Consider the following 21,427-nt stretch of genomic DNA (forward strand, 5'->3'; position numbering starts at 1 on the left):
ACATGGTAACATACAGTAGCTTATGTTTGTGGACCCATCCAATTCCAGGTTTGGGATTGCTGAGTTGGATATGGATCCATATCATTGTGCTGCATGCCCCTCAATGGATTTTGATGGAATCACAGAACTGTAGGGGTTGGAAGGGACCTCCAGAGATCATTGAGTCCAACCCCCTGCCAAAGCAGGGTCCCTAGGACAGGTCACACAGGTCAGCATCCAGATGGGTCTGGAATATCTCCAGAGAAGGAGACTCCACACCCCCTGGGCAGCCTGTCCCAGTGTTATGGAATTTTATGGAACTATAGTATAATACAGAGAGGAAGGGAGCACTGATGGTTGTTTGGACCAGCCAGCTGCTCAGAGCAGAGCAAACTTCACAGTTAGGTCGACTGCCCTACCTGCTTTCTGAGCCCATTTACAATTTCTTCCTCCCCACTATCTCTAAGTTGCACCATCCCACTGTGCTCAGTGTGAAAGAAGAATGTCTTTGTTCAGTGCATCATGCTTCTATATGTCATCTCCTAATTCTCTGGTTATGAGAAGTGGAGAACCCTAGTTCTGTATTGTTGGGATGCTTACAGTGTTGACACACTCACACACTTGTCTCCTCCTACAGTGGAAGAACCCCAGTATAATTACTATCTCACTGCCTGAAAAGAAGTCCCCACCTTTCACCATCCTGGTTACCAGCCTTGGTACCTCTTCTTGTCCTACTCTACGTGATCAGAGGCAGGGACACCAGCAGCATGCACAGTGAGCAGCCTGAAGTACCCTTGAAACCATTATGGGGACATGTTGATCTTTGCCAAAGCCCATTCCAGCCAATCCTGACACTCAGTTTTCCTTTCTGACTGCCTCCAAACACTGATGTGACTTCTTTTCTCCCTTTGAGACCACCTCTCTCCTGGAAGGTGAACGTTAAGTTTCCCATCACTGAGTCTCATTTGCCATCTGCTTGCACAGTACTGAGACCCCTCTGCCTGGCAGACTCCTTACATTTCATTTCACTTCTCTGAACAACCTTCCATCAGCACTGGGGGTCAGCTTGAGACCCCAGAGCTGTCTTGGGGGTGTTGTGAGGAAGAGGTGATGATTGAAGTGTCTGCAAGTCATCAGCTCATCCAGGCTCTTGGGAAGAGTCTTTCAGCTCCAACACTCCTGCCCATCATAGAATTATAGAATCATAGAATGGTCTGGGGTGGAAGGGACCCCAAGGATCACAGAGCTCCAACCCCCCTGCCACAGGCAGGGACACCAACCTCCAGGCCTGGAGCTACACAAGGTTGCCCAGGGCCCAATCCAGCCTGGCCTTGAACACCTCCAGGGATGGGGCATCCACCACCTCTCTGGGCAGCCTGTTCCAGCCCCTCACCCCTCTCTCTGTAAAAAGCTTCCCCCTAATATCTCATCTAAACCTTCCTTCCTTTAGTTTTAATCCTTTCACCCTTGTCCTGCCATTATCTACCCTTCTAAAAGGGTAGATAATGTGGGGTAGATCAATGGGGTGTGGGGGCAACAGGCTACATCAAACGTGGTGTTTGATGAATTAATCAGAGGGATTTTGCAGTCGTGGGTCCCAAGTTGGTGAAACATGAATGTTGGGTCCTTTCCAAGGCAAAGCTGCTCACACCAGAGCCCCTCTCAGCTTGTCCAGCCCCTCATGGTGACAGACCTAGACAACAGAGGGAGGGTTATCAGTGCACTGTGGCCATGGCTCAACCCTATTGCATGCAGTTGCATCCCTGCCAAGGGTTGGGAAAGGCCTGAAGCCTTCTGATATGGATCTTGTTTCCCATGAGGTCCCTTTGCCCCAGCAGATCTGTTCTATCTGCTCCCCGCTGGGTCCTGTCACACTGGCTGCTTTTCACTTGAGCTGGGTATTGATACCAGATCTGGGGAGAGCTGAGTTTTGCCAACACACCCAGGTGCAGGGTGGAGGGGCTGGCAGTCGTGCTGTGCGATGAACCATGAGAGGTCCCGTGAGCAACAGGCCCGTCCTCCAGAACCCTCCTCTCTGCTCAGAAACTCACTATAAATATGAGGATCCCCAGCCTTGCCACTCAGCAGCCTTCAGCTCCAGCTCCAGCTCCCTCCAGGCCTCCTCTCTCCAGCCTCACTGAGGTCCCAGCTCAACTCCAGCCATGAAGTTCCTCTACCTTGTCTTCGCTGTCTTCCTACTGGTCTCCTTGGCTGTCCCAGGTAAGAGGTTGAGCTGTTTTCAATATGGGAGAATCAGAGGGATGGGGGTCAGAGAGGGCCATGCATGACAGGCAGCTTGAGCACACAGGGTCTTTATTGGCTTTAAAGTCTGTGGATTTGCTGTGGCTGGTCCTTTGGGGCATGCAGATGGGTGCTGGTCTCCTGCAAATGCACAGATGACTTGATTGCCCCAGGTTGTCAAGACAAACGTGTAGTATTTTACTATAAGAGGCACACTGAGTTGGTTTAGATGCTTTGGAAACCTTCTTAGCCAAGGTGAGCTGGGCCCTAGTGTAATGATACTGGCTATGGAGCACTGAGGGAGTGCTGGATGTCTTCTACAGACAGCAGCCTCCTGTGTGTTTCCTCTACTCAGCTGATGCCACCCTTTTTTTGTCAAACCAGTTCTGAGTGTATCTTCAGGGTCCAGTCCCCTTGCACCTTTAATCAGCAGCACTGTTACCCCTCCAGTTCCTGGTCCTCATCTCCCTGTTCAATGAACAAAAGGGAGACTTTGGTCTCAAAAAGGTCCCCAGTAAAATATCCATTCACTCTGGGCATCAATTCCCAGGTATTTTAAGCCAACAGTCTCCCACTGTGGTGCTTAGTGTTTGGCACTCAAACCTCTTTCAGCAGAGGCAGGGCAAATTTCTGGTTATCACAGGAACTGCCAGCTGTGACAACTTCCATATCTTTTGGAACACCAACTGAATTATTTCAAACTACTTTGGTGTTGCTTTTGCTCTGAGAACACTGATCCTTTCCCTTAAACATCTTTATGCACTCTGCTTTTGGGCTGTCCCTCCAATGGGCAACTTGGGTGCTCTCCTTGGGAGCATCTCTTTCTCCAGCTCCACCTATGCCATCAGCTGGCCCTGTAGTTACCAGCTTAGGTGGTGGGGAGAAGGATGCACAAGGTGTTTCTCAGGCTTGTGCTCCTCAAGGTCCCTTCTTGCTTTGAGGCTGGGCTTGGGCAGGAGCGGTGGATGCCTGGGAAGCTGGAGCAAGGCCTCCCTAGGAGCAGGGTCTTGTCCTCCTGACCACTACCATGCTTAGGTGATGGGAGACAACGACAACAGGGCACAGAAACACCTCTCCTGACCCAACCCCTCTCTGTCTCTCCCTTGCAGGCTATGGGAACGTGAGGAAGTACTGCCCCAAGGTGGGCTACTGCTCCCGCAGTTGTGGCAAGGCGGATGTGTGGTCCTACTCCTCCGACTGCAAGTACTACTGCTGCCTCCCACCTGGCTGGAAGGGGAAATAGGAGCTGAAGAAGAAGCCCCTGGGGAAGAGGAGGCAGCGCGGTGGCTTTGGGAGCAGCTTTCTCAACTGTCCAACCCAACTGTCATCCCCTCCTCTTAATAATGAAAAAGAGAATAAAAAGGAGATGTAACTCTGGTGTGTGTGGTGTGGTTACTCATGTCCCCAGGATCCCACAGAAAGCATTAAACAGGTTCTCCAAACCCAGCCCAAAAAGCCCATGAGCAGGACTTGTCTCAATTTTGCACAAAATCTGTAACATAAGTGCTAAACATACAGAGTTCTCTGTGTTCCACACAGCAAATTCAGCCACTGGTGGGTGAACACCATTTGGAGTAACACCCTCCTGGATGTCCCTTTCCCTCACAGCAAAACCCATGTGTCTTAATGTGTGGGAAGGAGCCTGGTTCTGTCCTGGGGCTGAAAAAATCAATATCTGAGGTCCTAGTAAGAGTGTTGTTACCATACTTGGGTAATGAGCAGGAAAGGATGGGTGCAGTATTTCACACAGCATCTTCCAGAGATCTTCTCTAGAAGGATCTTTGGGAGAGCATCATTCCTGCCCTCTAGTTTCTAAAGGCCTCCCTGCTGAGACCACATACAAGAGCATCTCTTGGAGTCTTTCTCAGGTGCCTGCTGTGGGCATCCAGCAGCCCTGGCAGGGTCTGTAAAGGGGCTATTCACAGCAGCCTTTTCTGCTGTGATGGTTATACCCATCCTCATCTGTCTTGGCCTGTGAAGTCAATGTAGGTACCTTACATATAGAAAACTGGGTAACTGTCATTTTAATGATGTTCTGTTCCTAGCTGTGGTTTTGTGAGTGCTGATAATGATCAGGCCTACTGAAAACTTGTAGCACCTGAAGGTGTCCCTGGATTGTGGGGAGGAAGTGCCACAGGGCTGGAGAAACCCAAGAGTTGCAAGGGAACACAATGAAACAAAGCAGGGATTGGTGAAATTGAAAAATGCAGATAAAGGGACCTAAAAGGGAGCATTGAGACACCATCCAGTGAGAACCAGCAGTTACTGAAGATGTTTGAGGAGCTACCTGCAAGCATGATGCACCCACACTGGCCTGTGGCAAGCATCCACCTCCTTCTCTTCCAGCAAATACACAGCCAGCTTGAATAAAGCCAATATGATTTCATGGAATCATAGAATCACAGGGGTTGGAAGGGACCTCCAGAGATCATCAGATCCAACTCCCCTGCCAAAGCAGGGTCCCTAGGACAGGGCGCACAGGTCAGTGTCCAGACGGGGCTGGAATCTCTCCAGAGAAGGAGACTCCACACCCCCTGGGCAGCCTGTCCCAGGGCTCCCTCACCCTCAACAGGAAGAAGTTCTTCCCCACACTGGTGGGGAGCTCCCTGTGCTCCAACTTGCAGCCATCACCCCTTGTCCTGTCCCCACAGACACTGAGCAGAGGCTGCCCATGTCCCCCTGGGTCCCACCCTTCAGCTATTGATACCCATTGATCAGATCCCCTCTCAGGCTTCTTTTCTCCAGGCTGAACAGCCCCAGCTCACTCAGCCTTTCCTCACAGGGGAGATGCTCCAGGCCTTTAATCATCTCTGTCCCCCCCTCTGGACTCTCTCCAGGGGATCCCTGTCCTTTTTTATCCCAGGGAGCCCAGAACTGGACACAACACTCCAGGTGAGGCCTGACCCTGCTTCTGGAAGCTGCAGGTCAATAATAGGGTGGATCCTGGTTGTAAGATGATTATTTTTACCCATTACTTTCTTCCATCTCTTATTTCCAGTGAAACACAATAACTTCCACAGAAACATTTTAAAGGAAACAAGCTGCACTCATGGAGCAAAACAAAACCAACCCCCAACCCCACCACCTTCCCCACAAATCTGGAGTTACGTCTGGTGCTGCACATTTTAAAGATCTGTCTTGTCTTGTAGTGACAGTCAGTGCATCTGCCCTGGAAGAAAGAGGGATGCCAGGCATAATGAAAACGTCTGGTCCAATGATTCCTGTTAATATGCCCATCTGCTTCTCGGCCGCTCGTGCCCACGGACGATGGGAGGCAGCAGTCGGGGCAGAGCCTGTGCAGGCACTTTTCCTTTTGGTTGCATGGGGATGTGGACCTTTCTAGTTGAGTGCAGTCTGTATAAAGAGCAAAGCAATGACCTGTCAGGGCTTTTCCTAGTCGATGCTTCGGTGAGGCTGAAGGGTCTCTGCAGCTCAGATTTCGCTCTCTGAACGGCACGTACCGGTCTCGGGGCATCTGAGTCAGAATCACAGAGTCACAAGGTTGGAAAAGCCCTTTAAGATCATCGAGTCCAACCATTCCCATCCTATGCTAAACCATATCCCTAAGTACCTCATCTACCCGTCTATTAAACACACCCTGGGTGGGGACTCAGCCCCCTCCCTGGGCAGCCTGTGCCACAGCCCCACAACTCTGCCAGGGAAGAACTTTGCCCTCCCAGCTGAGCTGACCCTGCCCTGGGGCAGCTTGAGCCCATTGCCCCTTGTCCCATCTCCTGTCCCCTGGCTGAAGAGACCATCGCCCACCTCTCTGCACCCTCCTGGCAGGTAGTTGTAGGTGGTGATAAGGTCTCCCCTCAGCCTCCTCTTCTCCAGGCTCAACACCCCCAGCTCCCTCAGCTGCTCCTCAGAGGATTTGCCCTCCAGCCCCTTCCCCAGCCTGGTTGCCCTTCTCTGGACTCGCTCCAGGACCTCCATATCCTTCTGATGCTGAGGAGCCCAGAACTGGACCCAGCACTGGAGGTGTGGCAAAGTCTTCCCTCTTCTCACAGGGGGATGTTACCTGTCACTAAAGGGAGGTAAACACTCTCTTCCTGAAATGGGAAAATCAAAAAGCACATAAAGGGTGTCGACTCTTCTGGCTGAAAGTCCCAGGATTTATCAAGCAGTACAGTATAATGATGCTGCTCTCTGTTCCCTCTTCCTCTCCTAATTACTTTGCATCCCCAGTCTCTGCCGGGCAATGAAACAACTGACACAGAGCCATTCATTTGACATATAAAATTACTTTGATTTTTTCCTATGTGCATCACACTACATCGCTCTGCACTGATTTACATCAGCCAGCTTACGAGCCAGCCCCTCAACCCAGCCTGGTCCTCACTCAGCCGTCACCTTTATTACCCTCAACACAGTGCCAGTAGCAAATGTTGCCATTTTTCCATTCATCTCTTCTTCCAGATGATCAAATTTACCACTGTTGCCCCAACTGTGACCCCTGCAATGTTCCCCATCACCTCCCTCTCCCACAACCAGAGCCCAGTAGCACTGGTGTCTGCCTCCCAATCTCTGGAGTCCTCCAGCCTGCTGCCTCCTTCAGGGAGCTCTGGCAGGCTTCTAGGACAGGATTTTCTTCCTTTTTTCCCCATGTTATTATATTTATAACTGGTGCAGTCCTGGTTTAGACCTTTTAAGTTGGGTTTTGTTGGGTTTGGTTTGTTTTTCACAACACCAGCATCTCCCCATCTTCTCACAGTAAACCTTTGTGCAGTAATGCTGTGGTCAGGAGGGCAGCTATTTCCTCCTCCAATTCCCTTAGGACTTTTTTAGGGATAGAAAACCCAGCTGCTGGTGATTTGTTGCTGCTCATTTCCTCTCTGTCACCCTCCTTTATATTTAAGACAAGCCCTTTGATGAGTCCCCCACAAAGGGAAGTTCAGCAGGGAGACCTCCCTTCTTTCTTGCAAGCTGCAAATGTTTAATTTAGCTCCCATGGAGTGGCCTTACCTTTTATTAGCTTTACTGCTCTGACCATCTTCTGCCCTACACTCTCATCATCAGGCTTTCCTGATGTGTTTGGGGGGGAAAAAAAGAAAGAAAAAAGACTTATTTGAAGATGTTTCTTTGCCTTTTGCAAGTTCCTCCTGCAATTCTCCGCTGAGCTGCCTTATTGTGTTTTACACTTTGTCAGGCACAGTTTATTATCTTTTCTGTTTCCCATGTTTGGACACAATTTCAGCTTCTTTCTAACAACCTCCCTCATCCCACTGCTCTGCTGTGACCTTTTCCTTTTGCTCTTTCTCAAGGCTTCTCTTTTTTTTTAATAGGTGTCATACATTTTGCCTGAGTCTCCCATCGAGTGGCCTTAAATAGTTCCCTGGGGTGCTTGCAAAGAATCTATTTGCAAGGATTTCACTCTTTTAGCTGTCCCTTTTGTCTTCTTTTTTAACAATTTCCCCGTTTTTATGTAGCCCCCTTATTGAAATTAAGCAGTGGCCTTTTCATCCCTTGGTGCTCCTGAAAAGATGTGGAGCGTAAGTGTGATCTGTGCTGCAGAGCATCTCTCCCAGGGTAAAACTTTGAACCAAGCCCAGTATGTTAGGCAGAACCCAGGGCTGCTTCTCCATTATTTAGCATGCCAAAGGCAGTGCTGAGGAATCGCTTGTTCTGTCTTTGTCTCCTACTGCTAGGTCAGTGAGCCTGTAGCTGGTGTTTTCTCCCTGAAAACAGAAGAAGAACCTGTAATCTGGTAATTTATCAGTACTGGCTTTGTAAGGTATAAATATTCAGCTACTTCTCCAATAAAAGGTGCTTTCCAGGACATAAATCTTCTTCTTGGCATAGCTGGAATTTATAACATGAACATATCAGTACAGGCTGGGGGTGACCTACTGGAGAGGAGCTCTGTGGAGAAGGACCTGGGGGTCCTGGTGGATGACAGGTTGGCCATGAGCCAGCAGTGTGCCCTGGGGGCTGAGAGAGACAATGGGATCCTGGGGGCATTAGGAGGAGTGTGGCCAGCAGGTCAAAGGAGGGGATCCTCCCCCTCTGCTCTGCCCTGGTCAGGCCCCACCTGGAGTGTTGTGTCCAGTTCTGGGCTCCCTGGGATAAAAAAGCCAGGGATCTCCTGGAGAGAGTCCAGAGGAGGCTACAGAGATGCTGAAGGGCCTGGAGCATCTCCCCTGTGAGGAAAGGCTGAGTGAACTGGGGCTGGAGAGAAGAAGCCTGAGAGGGGATCTGATCAATGGGTATCAATAGCTGAAGGGTGGGACACAGGGGGACATGGGCAGCCTGTGCTCAGTGTCTGTGGGGACAGGACAAGGGGCAATGGGCTCAAGTTGGAGCACAGGGAGTTCCACAGCAATCCGGGGAAGAACTTCTTCCCAGTGAGGGTGAGGGAGCCCTGGGACAGGCTGTCCAGGGGGTGTGGAGTCTCCTTCTCTGGAGAGATTCCAGCCCTGTCTGGACACCGACCTGTGTGCCCTGTCCTAGGGACCCTGCTTTGGCAGGGGGGTTGGATTCAATGATCTCTGGGGGTCCCTTCCAACCCCTATTATTCTGTGATTCTGTGATTCTGTGAAACTTTCTTTAGCTACAGAACACAATTTGAAATCTGGAGATGCAGCAGAGCAAGAGACACCACTTCAAAAACCCATTTTGCAGTTCATTCACTTCTGAGTGGCTTTCCTTTTCGCTCCCTCACACCATCCTTCTGGTTTGGGGTTTTTTTGTTTCTGGGGGAAATTGTGATAGAAACAGTAAAATGTTGGGGGGATTGTGTGATTAGTTTGGTTTTGGGGGTTGTTTTGTTTTGTTTCATTTTTTTTCCAGCTGCTCAGTGTTCCCTTTTGCAATTCTTTTAGGATTTTCTCAAACTTTCAACCCCGTGTGTCTGCGAAGCCATCCCAGGGGCACGTGGTTGATTCAGGTGAATTTCACCTCTTTCATGTCCTGTTGTCTGGGGTCAGTTGAAGCTTGACAAGTTACTGCTTTGATGATGACAGGTTCTTGGTGGGTCACCCTGTATCACAGAATCACAGAATCACAATGTTGGAAAAGACCTTTAAGATCATCAAGTCCAACCATTCCCATCCTATGCTAAACCAGATCCCCAAGTACCTCATCTACCCATCTGTTAAACACACCCAGGGCTGGGGACTCAGCCCCCTCCCTGGGCAGCCTGTGCCACAGGCCCACAACTCTGCCAGGGAAGAACTCTGCCCTCCCAGCTGAGCTGACCCTGCCCTGGGGCAGCTTGAGCCCATTGCCCCTTGTCCCATCTCCTGTCCCCTGGCTGCAGAGACCATCGCCCACCTCTCTGCACCCTCCTGGCAGGGCAGGGGAGGTGGGGAGAAGGGCTCCCCTCAGCCTCCTCTTCTCCAGGCTCAACACCCCCAGCTCCCTCAGCTGCTCCTCAGAGGATTTGCCCTCCAGCCCCTTCCCCAGCCTGGTTGCCTTTTTCTGCACTAGCTCCAGGACCTCAATGTCCTTCTGATGCTGAGGAGCCCAGAACTGGACCCAGCACTGGAGCTGCAGCCTCCCCAGTGCCCAGCCCAGGGGCACAATCCCTGCCCTGGCCCTGTGGCCACGCTGGCTCTGACACAAGCCAGGATGCCCTTGGCCTTCCTGGCCCCCCGGGCACACTGCTGGCTCCTGGGCAGTCCCAGTCCCCCAACACCCCCAGGTCCTTCTCCCCAGCAGCTCTCCAGCCACTCTGCCCCAGCCTATAGCGCTGCTCAGGGTCAGTATGTCCCACGTGCAGGACTCTGAACGTCTGCAGATGACATCTTTATCCCCTCTCACTCAGTGTGCACCTGGTCTGGGAAAAGATGGATTCCTCTTATCAACAAAAATATCACTGGAAATCCCACAGCTTTATTCCTGTATCCCTGGTCAGTCTTTAAAGTGATAAGGTTTATAAAGTTATCAGGCTTTGCATTTATCCTGTGTCCTAAGGATAAGATTAAGGATCCTAAAGCTGCTCACTAGGGGTTGTTTTTTTTCTGTTTGCCCCAAAATTGCCTGGCACAGAATCCCTTGGTCCATGGTGGTTGATAGAGAGTCCCTTGGAGCAGCTTTTGTTGCACGTACAGACTCCAAGGGAGGATTCACCTCTCTGGTCAGCAGCAGAGCCACATCTGCAGGCACTGTGTGTTCACACATCCCTGGAAACTGGAGGAGTTTTGGAAAAATACAGAGATTAGCCTTAGGAAGACACTACTCTTCCTCCCCAACTCCATGTACTGGTTGTAGTGCTAAGATCTCTGCTGGGTGCAGAGGATGCTGCAGAAGAGGGGAGACACAGACCTTCCCCTCACAGAAATCAAGCAATGACTCTGTAAGGGAGAGGTCTGTATCTCCTCTTCCCTCACAGCACCCTTTGGCTAGACAAATACCTGTGCAGCAGCCTTTCCCTGGGTTTGAAAGGCTCCAAGGATGGAAAACTGCTCTTTTTTTCCTAGAGGCTTTCAGAGAAACAGGACTGTTTCCTGTCCCATGAACCAGCCAGGGAGTTGGCCCTTCCTGACACACACACCTCACCCCCCCTCCCCAGCATTGCTCCTGAGGCTTGGTCAGCTGCCCTTACCAGGATGCTCTGAGCCACCCAACACAGGATCACTCCCTGTGCCCCTGCAGAAAGCCTGAAGTGGATGGTTTACTGTGCAGGGGAGAGGGCAGGGAAGGGGATGCTGAAGAAATCCACTTTGGCTTTTTTCCCCACCCTCTCCTCCCCCCACCCAGGGAATAATCTGGTCACAGGCTACACTGAGAAGTCACCTGCTTTGTGCTGAGATGTCCAGGACAGCCATGGAACCACAGAACCTGAGTGGCCACACAGGGATGAGGATGCTCTATAGGCACCTCAGGAGTGGGATATTGGGAGCACATAGGGAAGGTGGTGGCTGTGCTCCTCTGGCCTGTCCCCCCTCAATGAGCGTGAGGACCCAGCACAGGGGCTGATGGGGCATTGGGGGCTGTTGTGTCCCTTAAAACTAAACTGGGGTTCTGCTTGTGGAGGAGGGAGACACAGTGACATAGCAGTCAGTCTTCTCCCAGCCTTTGCCACCACCCTGCTTTGAAGCAATGGGAGAATCCCAAAGCCTCTTGTGTTCCAGCAGGTCACTTTGGTGTCACAGGTCTGGGCCTGTCAGAAGTGTCCAGGGCTGTTAGAGGTGTGTCATCCTCATGGCCCAGTGAGGTTTGACTGTAGAACCTCCCCCAGCACAGCCCTCCCAGGAGTTAAATGAAGCACACAACACACAGAAATCATCTCTTCCCATCTTTACTTCAAAGCAGGGAACACCGCCCCTGCCACACCGTGAAAGCAAAAGGCTGGGAGCCCCACTGTAAATGCTGCTCTTCCTCCACGGCTGGGCTCTTCCAGAATCACTTTCCCTTTTTGGGTGGGGGGATGCAGCAGTACATCTTCCCACAGGAGTGGCTGAAAGTCCACTCGTCCCTCTTGCCACACAGGTAGGAACAGTACCCGCCACAAGCACCCTTGGGCTGCCCGTACCCTGTGATGGGAGGGAGAGAGAGAGATGGGTTATCAGGCACTGTAGGAGAACAGGACCACAGGAGTTACCTCCTTGCTGGATGCAGGATGGTATCAAAGCACAGGGTACCTTTGGGTTTAAATTCAGGTAGGATGGGACCTGTGCTTTATGTCCCCATTGGGACAGAGGAATGCTGGGCTCTTAAAGGTTATTCCTCTACGTTAGTCAGTGCTGCAGCTCACTAAGAAGGTCCCTTTGCAGCAGCATGAGAGAGGGGCATTTGCAGTGCAGCATTCACACCATCCTGAATCAGTTGTGCAAGCTGGGCTGGGTAAACCATGAGCCAGAGCCAGCTGTGAGTGGCTGAACCCCACTGCCAACGCTGGATGAGATGAACCACCTCCCTCCATCCCAAGGCAAAGGCTGGAGAGGGGATGGGCACCTGTAGTCCCAGCCTCTGGGGTCAGCCCTGGTTTCTTCCCTGCTGCCTTACCTGGGGTGGCCAAGGAGAAGAGCAGGAGCACAGCAAAGATGGCACAGAGCACCCTCATGCCTGGAGGTCAGTGGAACTCTCAGCACACTGGGAGAGAAGTATGTCTGAGAGGCCAGGGTGGGGAAACCTTGGAGGCCCTGGGCTTTATAGAGCAACCACCAGCACGGTAGTAGGAGGAGAAACCTGAGCAAATCCCCCTCCACGGAGGAGCTGTTTGCTTGGCGGCCTGTGCCATGTCACCCCGACCCGCTGGTCCCGCTCACAAAGGCACCTGGCAGCCAGGCCCATGCCCCAGTGGGCCTCTCCTCACCCCGCGCCTCGCCGGGCGCTGGCAGCAACCCGGACACGCGGGGGCAATTCCCCCTCCCCCGGATCCGGCTGCGGGTGTGGCAATGCTGGGCACAGCTCCGCTCCACCCAGCGCCACGCGGGGCTGCTGATGGCAGAGCTGCTCCCCAGAGCAGCAGGAATTGGGGCTGGGGGCCGTGCTGATGAGCTCTGGGTGCTGTCTGCACGGCACAGACACAGTGGGCACAATGGGCACATGGACACAATGGACACACAGACACAATGGGCACACGGACACAATGGACACACGGACACAAGGGACAATACTGGGGCATCAGATCCCTGGTGGGGAACGGCTTTCAGGGTGCATCCATCCCTGACCAGTGCACTGGCTGTGAGATTCTCCAGGATTCCAGGATTAGGCAGGAGGGGATTCGACTTTTTAAAAGAGCAGATAATGGCAGGACAAGGGGGAATGGACTAAAGCTAAAGGAGGGGAGGTTTAGATTGGATATTAGGGGGAAGTTTTTTACAGTGGTGAGGGGCTGGAAGGGGCTGCCCAGAGAGGTAGTGGATTCCCCATCCCTGGAGGTGTTCAAGGCCAGGTTGGATGGGGCCCTGGGCAACCTTGTGTAGCTCCAGGCCTGGAGGTTGGTGTCCCTGCCTGTGGCAGGGGGGTTGGAGCTCTATGATCCTCGGGGTCCCTTCCAACCCAGACCATTCTATGATTCTGTGATTCTATGATTCTCCCTCAAACACGAAAACTCTGCAAGGTTTTTAACAAAATCACAGAATCTCAGACTGGTTTGGGTGGGAAGGGACCTCAAAGCCCATCTAGTCCCAACCCCTCGCCCCATCAGCCCAGGGTGCCCAAAGCCCCATCCAAACTGGCCTTGCACCCTGCCAGGGATCCAGGGGCAGCCCCACCTTCTCTGTGCACCCTGTGCCAGGGCTTCCCCCTCTCCAGGAAGGATTTCTGCCTCCCAGCCCCTCTCCAGCTGCCCTCCTGCAGCTGAAGGCCATTCCCCTGGGCCTGGCCCTCCCTGCCCTTGGATCACTAGCCCCTCTCCAGCTCTCCTTCATCCCTTCAAGGGACAGAAAGGGGCTCAGAGCTCTTCCCAAAACCAGCCTTCTCTTCTCCAAGCCGAGCCAGACCAGCTCTCCCAGCCTGGCTCCCTGTAGAGCAGAGGGACTCCAGCCTTTGCATCATCTCCATGGCCTCCTGGAGACTCACTCCAACAGCTCTGGGACCTCCTTGTCCTGGGGACTCCCAAGCTGGATGCAGCAGGGTCTGGTCTCCCCAGAGTGGAGCAGAGGGGTACAATCCCCTCCCTGCATTCCTGTTGGGGATGCAGCCCAGGACATGGGTGGCTTTCTGAACTGTCAGCACACATTGCTGGCTCACATGGAGCTTCTCATCCTCCAGCACCCCTAAGTTCTTCTCCTCAGGCTGCTCTCAGTTCATTCTCCACCCAGCCTGTAGCTGTGCTGGGGATTGTCCTGACCCATGTGCAGGACCTTGTCTGATTTTCATCACATTCATTTGGCCCAAGACCTATTTGGGTATTTAGCCTGAAATCTTTCAAAAAGGGCTATGATGCTGATTGAAAGGGAAGTAATCAAATATGTAAATGAGGGTAAGGTAATGAACTACCACACCACATCTGAGCAGAAATCTGTTGTGAGTCCAGTGCTATCCTGCCTCATAATTTCCACGGTTGTCTAGAGAGTGTGGTTACTAAATTCAGGATTAAGTGGTTGAAAGGGGCTGCAAAGCATTAGAGGACAGCATTAGCATTCCAGTGGATCTTCTCATCCTGAAGAGATAATGAAAAGAATATAATTAAGTAATAGGGAAAGCTACCTCATCTTTACAGAGAGGAATAATTAGCTGGAGAAACAGAACGAGTCATTTCTGGCTGTATGGCAGTTCTGCAGGGACAATTTGGGTTGCAGTAGATCATAGGTAGGCACTAATGAGCAATGTCATGGTGTTGAGAAGCCAGCACCCATTGTCCTACCAGTATAAACAAAGGTGTCAAACACAGGATGTACCCACTGTACTTCACACCCCTTGGAAAGTGCATCCGTCCAGTTATGCACATCGTGCTTCAGGAAGGGGGTGGACAGGATGAAGGGAGCTTAGAGAAATGACAGGACGTCAAGAAAATATCACCTGCAAGGGAAGAATGAAGCAAGTGGGATAATGATGGTCATAGAATCACAGAATCACAGATTGGTCTGGGTTGGAAGGGACCCCAAGGATCACAGAGCTCCAACCCCCCTGCCACAGGCAGGGACACCAACCTCCAGGCCTGGAGCTACACAAGGTTGCCCAGGGCCCCAGCCAACCTGGTCTTGAACACCCCCAGGGACAGATCAGAAAAGTGAAGACATGGAAGGAAGGAGTGGCTGACACACTGGAGGGCTGCGCTGCCATCCAGAGAGACCTGGACAGGCTGGAGAGCTGGGCAGAGAGGCACAGAATCACAGAATGACTAGGTTGGAAAAGACCTTTAAGATCATCAAGTCCAACCACTCCTGTCCTGTGTTAAACCAGATCCCTAAGAACCTCATCTACCCTTTGAATCATATGAAATTCCATGAGGGCAGGTGTAAGGTCCTGCACCTCAGGAGGAATCACCTGTGCACCAGCACAGGTTAGGGGCTGACTGTGGAAAAAAACCTGGGGATCCTGCTGCACAACAGGTTGACCATGAGCCAGCGATGTGCCCTCAGGCCAAGAAAGCCAACAGCATCCTGGGGGGTATCAAGAAAAGTGTGGGCAGCTGGTCAAGGGAGGTTCTCCTGCACCTCTGCTCTGCCCTGGTGAGACCTCATCTGGAATATTGAGTGTGGTGCTGGGGTCCCTGGTTCAAGAAGGACAAGGAGCTACTGGAGGGGGGACAACAAAGGGCTATGGAGATGCTGAGGGGACTGGGACATCTCTGTGATGAAGAGAGAATGAGTGACTTGGGACTTTGTAGCCTGGAGAAGAGAAGACTGAGGGGGCATCTTCTAAATATTTATAAATACTTGAGGGGTGGGGGTCAGGAGGATGGGGTCAGTCTTTGTTCAGTGGTGCCCAGGGACAGGACAAGAGCCAATGGGCACAAACTGGAATATAGGAAGTTCCACCTAAATATAAGGAGGAGCTTCATTACTGTGAGGGTGGCAGAGCCCTGGGACTGGCTGCCCAGAGAGGTTGTGGTCTCCATCTCTGGAGACATTCAAAACAAGCCTGGACACTGTCCTGTGCAGTCTGCTCTGCATGATCCTACTCTGGCAGGGGGGTTGGACTGGATGATCTCCAGAGATCCCTTCCAACCCCCATCATCCTGTGACTCTGTGAAAACATGACAGTCCTTAAATCTGGAAAAGATGATACATTAAGGTATGGTCTGCTGCTGGTGGCCAGGGTGAGAAGGCATTTGTAGTAAGACTGAGACACAGGAAAGCCTTTGTAATGACAGGGTTGTACACCAGAAAGGATCGAATAGAGGGAGTGTGGCAACACCATCACTGAAGGTTTTAAAGGAACAAAAAATAGACAGACTCCTGAAAATGTTAGAAATAGTAGTGATGAAGCAGACGAGGTGCTCCATCCCCTCACCCTTACGTTTACTCAGCTTCTGTACCCAAATAAGATCACAGAGAGTAACGTAAGGCTGAACTGAGCCAGACAAGACAGCCTGGTTCAGGCAGAGGCAAGATCTGGGGAAGGAGTCCAGGAAAACATGTTTTCACCAAGTAAAACTCCCCACCCTCCAGTCACAGGAAGTTTGGAGGCTTCCTCAAGAAGGTTTTATATCTGTTTGGTTTTTTTTTTAACCTGCTTCATTGATTTATAATTTGCTTTTTCGATACATTTGTGCTTTTGATGTGTTTTGACTGCTCTAATTTCTTGAACAAGTTCTGCCTTGGACCTCAATGTCCTTGTTGTGGTGAGGAGCCCAGAACTGGACCCAGCACTTGAGGTGCAGCCTCCCCAGTGCCCAGTCCAGGTGCACAATCACCTCCCTGGCCACACTATTCCTGACACAAGCCAGGATGCCATTGGCCTTCCTGGACACCCAGGCACACTGATGACTTGTACTCAGTCTTCAGTCACCCAGTCAGTGTGGTACCCCACAGACCACACAGTGGGGCAATGTTTCCTTTAATCTTAATAACTTCCTTTACATTTCTTAACGTACAACTTTCCACTTTTGGGTTCTTATCTGCTGCTTTCAGAGCACTCCCTTCAAGGAGTGAGCAACCTCCTTCCCAGCTCACTTTAGGTGATTCAGTCTCATCATTTTTCCAAATTCACAGCCTTAAACTGACACTCAGGATATGACATTTTGCTGCCCTGCTACTCAGTGTTGTAAGATCCATCTGCTGCCCTTTGTAGACATCAAACCTCAGTCTTATGATACTTGGTGATTCTGCAGCAGCTTCTGTCCTTTCACCAGTTGCCCCCCTTTTTTTTTCCCTGTCTGTTTAAGAAACTATTAAATAGCCTGGTGAACTGGGCTTGGGAAAGCTCCTTTGCTGAGCTCTGCTTGTGTTTGAATCCCCAGGACCATGTATAGAGTTTGTGAGGAAGAGGTGATGATCAAAGCGTCTGCAAATTGTCAGCTCATCCAGGCTCCTGGGAGCTCTCAGCCCCAGTGCTCCTGTGCATTCATCAGGGGGGTGAGAGGGGACAACAAAAGAGACTGGACTGAACATGATGTTTGCTAAATTTATCAGATTTTGCAGACATGGTTCCCTTCACAAGGGGAGGTGGGGTCCTTTCCAAGCCAACAGCCCAACATAGTGACCAGTCTGGACAATGGAGGGAGATTTATTGGTGCATTGTGGCCCCAGTTCAGCCCTATTGCATGCAGCTGCATCCCTGCCAGAGGTTGGGAAAGGCCTGATACTGGGTGATACGGATCTTGCTCTCCCCTCATCATTATACCTGATCTCCATCAGGTCCCTCTGACCCACCAGCCCAGCCCTAACAGCTCTGCTATTGACAGCCCCTATTCATTTGTGCTCTCATCAAAGCCAGCCTGCTGATCTCCTATCTGATGTTGGGCAACCACATCTGGGTGAAGGAGGTGGCTGCTGGCACACTCGGGCCCGCACGGGAAGTTCTGGTGCTCGTGCCGCAGCTGCACGTCACCCACCATGACTTGGATGGGTTCCCGTGTCTCCCCAGCATCCTCTGCTCTGCAGGGAAAAGCTCTATAAAAACCAGCAGCTTCAGCCTCCCTGTACATCACCTTCTCCTCTCGAGCTCTCTCTGAGTCTCCTCTCCAGCCTCGCTGAGGTCCCAGCTCAACTGCAGCCATGAGGTTCCTCTACCTTGTCTTCGCTGTCTTCCTGCTGGTCTCCCTGGCCACCCCAGGTAAGGTGGATCTCATTCTGATACTAGACAGGATTCTTTTAAACTAACCTTAGCTCTGGAAAACACAGTTTTTGCCACCTGAGGTAACCTGCTGTAACCTGGCCAGGCTCATCAGTGGCTTCTTCCAAGGGACAATGAAATAGGGATTACCTACTGTTGGAATAACTGAGGTTAAAACTTTAGTTTGGGAGTGACCCCAGGCCAGACAATTGCCAAACAAGCATCTGGATGTGGCCACCTCTCTTCAGGACTCAAAAGAGTTTCATAGCACCAGAGAGGACTCTTCTGTGCAGCTCCATTTTGCTGTCAAGGCTCATGTCTGGGGACAATTGATTTAATTATATGTCATAGCTATTGCTGCTAATGCCTGTTTCTGAGGCTCTTAAGGCTTCCTGAGCCTTCTACAGGGGTCAAAAGGGGATTTGGGGTTGAGATCTCCCAAACAGGCATTAGAAACCCTGTTTGGATGTCAGTTTTCATCCACCAAGTGCTTCACTTGATCCACTTTTCACCACCATGGTCATCCTGACCATTGCCATACTTCGACCTGGAGGTGATGGGAGGACACGACAACAGGGCACAGAAACACCTCTCCTGACCCAACCCCTCTCTGTCTCTCCCTTGCAGGCTATGGGAACGTGAGGAAGTACTGCCCCAAGGTGGGCTACTGCTCCCACAGTTGTGGCAAGGCGGATGTGTGGTCCTACTCCTCTGACTGCAAGTACTACTGCTGCCTCCCACCTGGCTGGAAGGGGAAATAGGAGCTGAAGAAGAAGCCCCTGGGGAAGAGGAGGCAGCGCGGTGGCTTTGGGAGCAGCTTTCTCAACTGTCCAACCCAACTGTCATCCCCTCCTCTCAAGAATGAAAAAGAGAATAAAAAGGAGATGTAACCCTGGTGTGTGTGGTGTGGTTACTCATGTCATGGAATCATAGACTGGGCTGGGATGGGAGGGACCCCAAGGATCACAGAGCTCCAACCCCCTGCCACAGGCAGGGACACCAACCTCCAGGCCTGGAGCTACACAAGGTTGCCCAGGGCCCCAGCCAACCTGGCCTTGAACACCTCCAGGGATGGGGCATCCACCCCCTCTCTGGGCAGCCCCTTCCAGCCCCTCACTACTCTCTCTGCAAAGAACTTTCCCCCAATCTCTCCTCTCACCCTTCCCTCCTCCAGCTTCACTCCATCCCCCTTGTCCTGCCAGTCTCTGCCCTTTAACAAGCCCATTCCCCCCCTGTTCCTGGGGTCCCTTCAGGGACGGGGAGGCTGCAGTGAGGTCCCCCCACAGCCTTCTCTTCTCCAGGCTGTGTCCCCATGATCCCACATAAAATGTGTTCTCCAACACCCAGCCCAAAGGCTCATCAGCACTGAAAAAATCCCGACCACCCACTGACAACAAGCTGTAGGGTTGCCAGTGGCCTTATGGGGCAGGGTTTGGGAAGTGGGGGGCATTTTCCCTGTAGCCATCTCTATGGCCCTGAACATAACCCTCTGGAGAACTTCTTGTTCCTTACTGCCTTTTCAGGCTGCAGGTTTCCTGCAGGTGTCCTAAAAAATGTTGTTAATTCAGCATTGTCTCCAACCAGAAGATAGTCCCTCTTTCCATGAAAATGTCAGCATTCTTTCAGCAGTTCTCACCCCTGGATTGACAGCTTCCTACTTTTACACCAGTCTAAGAGAGTCAACACAGTTTCCTGGCTTCTCAGTGAGAAAATCAATTCTTTCTACCTGTGAAGGTACAAGTAGAGTGTGGGTAAGTGGACATGAGCAGGGAATAAGAGTCTGTGGGCTGACCTGGGCTGGACTCCAGGTGTCAACCAAAGCTGTTCTATCACTCCCTCTCCTCAAATGGGCAGGGGAAGAAAATGTGGCAAAAGGCTCATTGGTTGAGATAAAGCCAGGGAAGTCAGCATAGGGTCCCTCCTATGGGAGATAGTCCTCCACCAATTGCTCCAACATGGGGCTTTCCCATGGGGCTTCAGCTCTTCAACAACTGCCCCAGGGTGGGTCCCTTACATGGGTTGCAGAACTTCAGGCCCAGACTGCTCTAGTCTGACCCAGTCCTCTAGTCTGGCCCAGACCCAGGCCTCTAGGAGGCCACAGCCTCCTTCAGTTCTGAGTGATCCTTCTAGAGAAACAACAGCTAGACGAGTCCCTGGGAAAATTCAGGACAGTTTAATCCTTCTCCTGTCCTATCCTCTCTCCTGCTTGCCCCCTGCTTTCTTACCTTGCAACACAACAGACACACTGGGTACCAAGAGAACACCTGTGAAACCACAGGGACTGGAATCTGCTCAGCATCGTAGGGCGGTGCTGTCCCAGTAGGATGTGAAGGATGGATGTCTGCAGTCTGACACTCAGACTAGACATGAGTTTCTATTTGTGCTGCCTGCAGAGAGTGGCTCCTGGACATGTTGATGTGGAAGAGTAGGGAAAACTTGGGGGATTTAAGGAGGTCTCATGTGGTGCTGTCTGTGTTCAGGCAAATGAAACGAGCCCCAGATGGTTAATGTACACAGGACACCTCATCTTCTAAGAGCCACAAGGGGGTTTTTTTGCAGGAAAGTCCTTTGAACTTTATAACATTGCTACAGCACTTCTACTAGAGGGTCTAGGTCCTGACATACAGCTGTGAACACATACAAAGGCATTGGCCAGTGTAGTACCAATCCTCTCAGGTCTCCTTGTTGGAAGGGAAGGAGGGGGTCTCAAACCTGTTGTAACATTGCCCACCACAACTCTTCCTACAAGCCTACCCCAAGTCCCCTGACTGATAGTCCCATCTGCCTGTGCTAAAAGCTTTGGCAGCCAGATTGTCCCTCTCTACTCTGCCCTCGTGAGGCCCCATCTGGAGTCCTGTGTCCAGATCTGGGGCCCTCAATACAAGAAGGATGTGGAACTGTTGGAGAGGGTTCAGAGGAAGGCCACAAGGATGATTAGAGGGCTGGAGCACCTGCCCTACAAAGAGAGGCTGAGGGAACTGGGCTGGTTCAGCCTGGAGAAGAGAAGGCTGCGGGGGGACCTCATTGCAGCCTTCCTGTCCCTGAAGGGAGCTTATAGGCAGGAGGGGATTCGACTTTTTAAAAGAGCAGATAATGGCAGGACAAGGGGGAATGGACTAAAGGAGGGAAGGTTTAGATTAGGTATTAGGGGGAAGTTTTTTACAGAAAGAGTGGTGAGGGGCTGGAAGGGGCTGCCCAGAGAGGTGGTGGGTGCCCCGTCCCTGGGGGTGTTCAAGGCCAGGTTGGATGGGGCCCTGGGCAACCTTGTGTAGCTCCAGGCCTGGAGGTTGGTGTCCCTGCCTGTGGCAGGGGGGTTGGAGCTCTGTGATCCTTGGGGTCCCTTCCAACCCAGACCATTCTATGATTCTATGATTCTATGATTGAGAGGACTCCAGCTGCCAAGGGAGAGGCAACTGCACAGGCCACATGAGATGCCTTCAAACAGCCAGTGATGAACGGGCACAGAGTGGACGTCTCATTGTCAGATGGCCACTGGGTTGGAGTGACATAATATCCTGCTAAGCAGCAAACAATGTGTCCTTGGACAGCAGCAAAGTCACACTCCTCCTTAACACTGTCCTGTCTGTCAGGAAAT

At 51.7% G+C, this 21,427-nt stretch overlaps 1 protein-coding gene across 1 annotated transcript; it reads left to right on the forward strand.

Moving 5' to 3' along the window:
- Window positions 1-17,774: 17,774 nt before the first annotated feature.
- On the forward strand, window positions 17,775-18,593 carry LOC311189523 (small basic protein 2; the record flags this gene model as incomplete). Its single annotated transcript, XM_084261186.1, has 2 exons — window positions 17,775-17,832; window positions 18,460-18,593. 2 exons carry the CDS (start codon window positions 17,775-17,777, stop codon window positions 18,591-18,593), a joined length of 192 nt encoding a protein of 63 aa, XP_084117312.1.
- Between the last annotated feature and the right edge of the window lie 2,834 nt (window positions 18,594-21,427).

Source organism: Gallinula chloropus (genome assembly GCF_964237585.1).
Source record: "Gallinula chloropus genome assembly, chromosome: 3".
Taxonomy (NCBI): Eukaryota; Metazoa; Chordata; class Aves; order Gruiformes; family Rallidae; genus Gallinula; species Gallinula chloropus.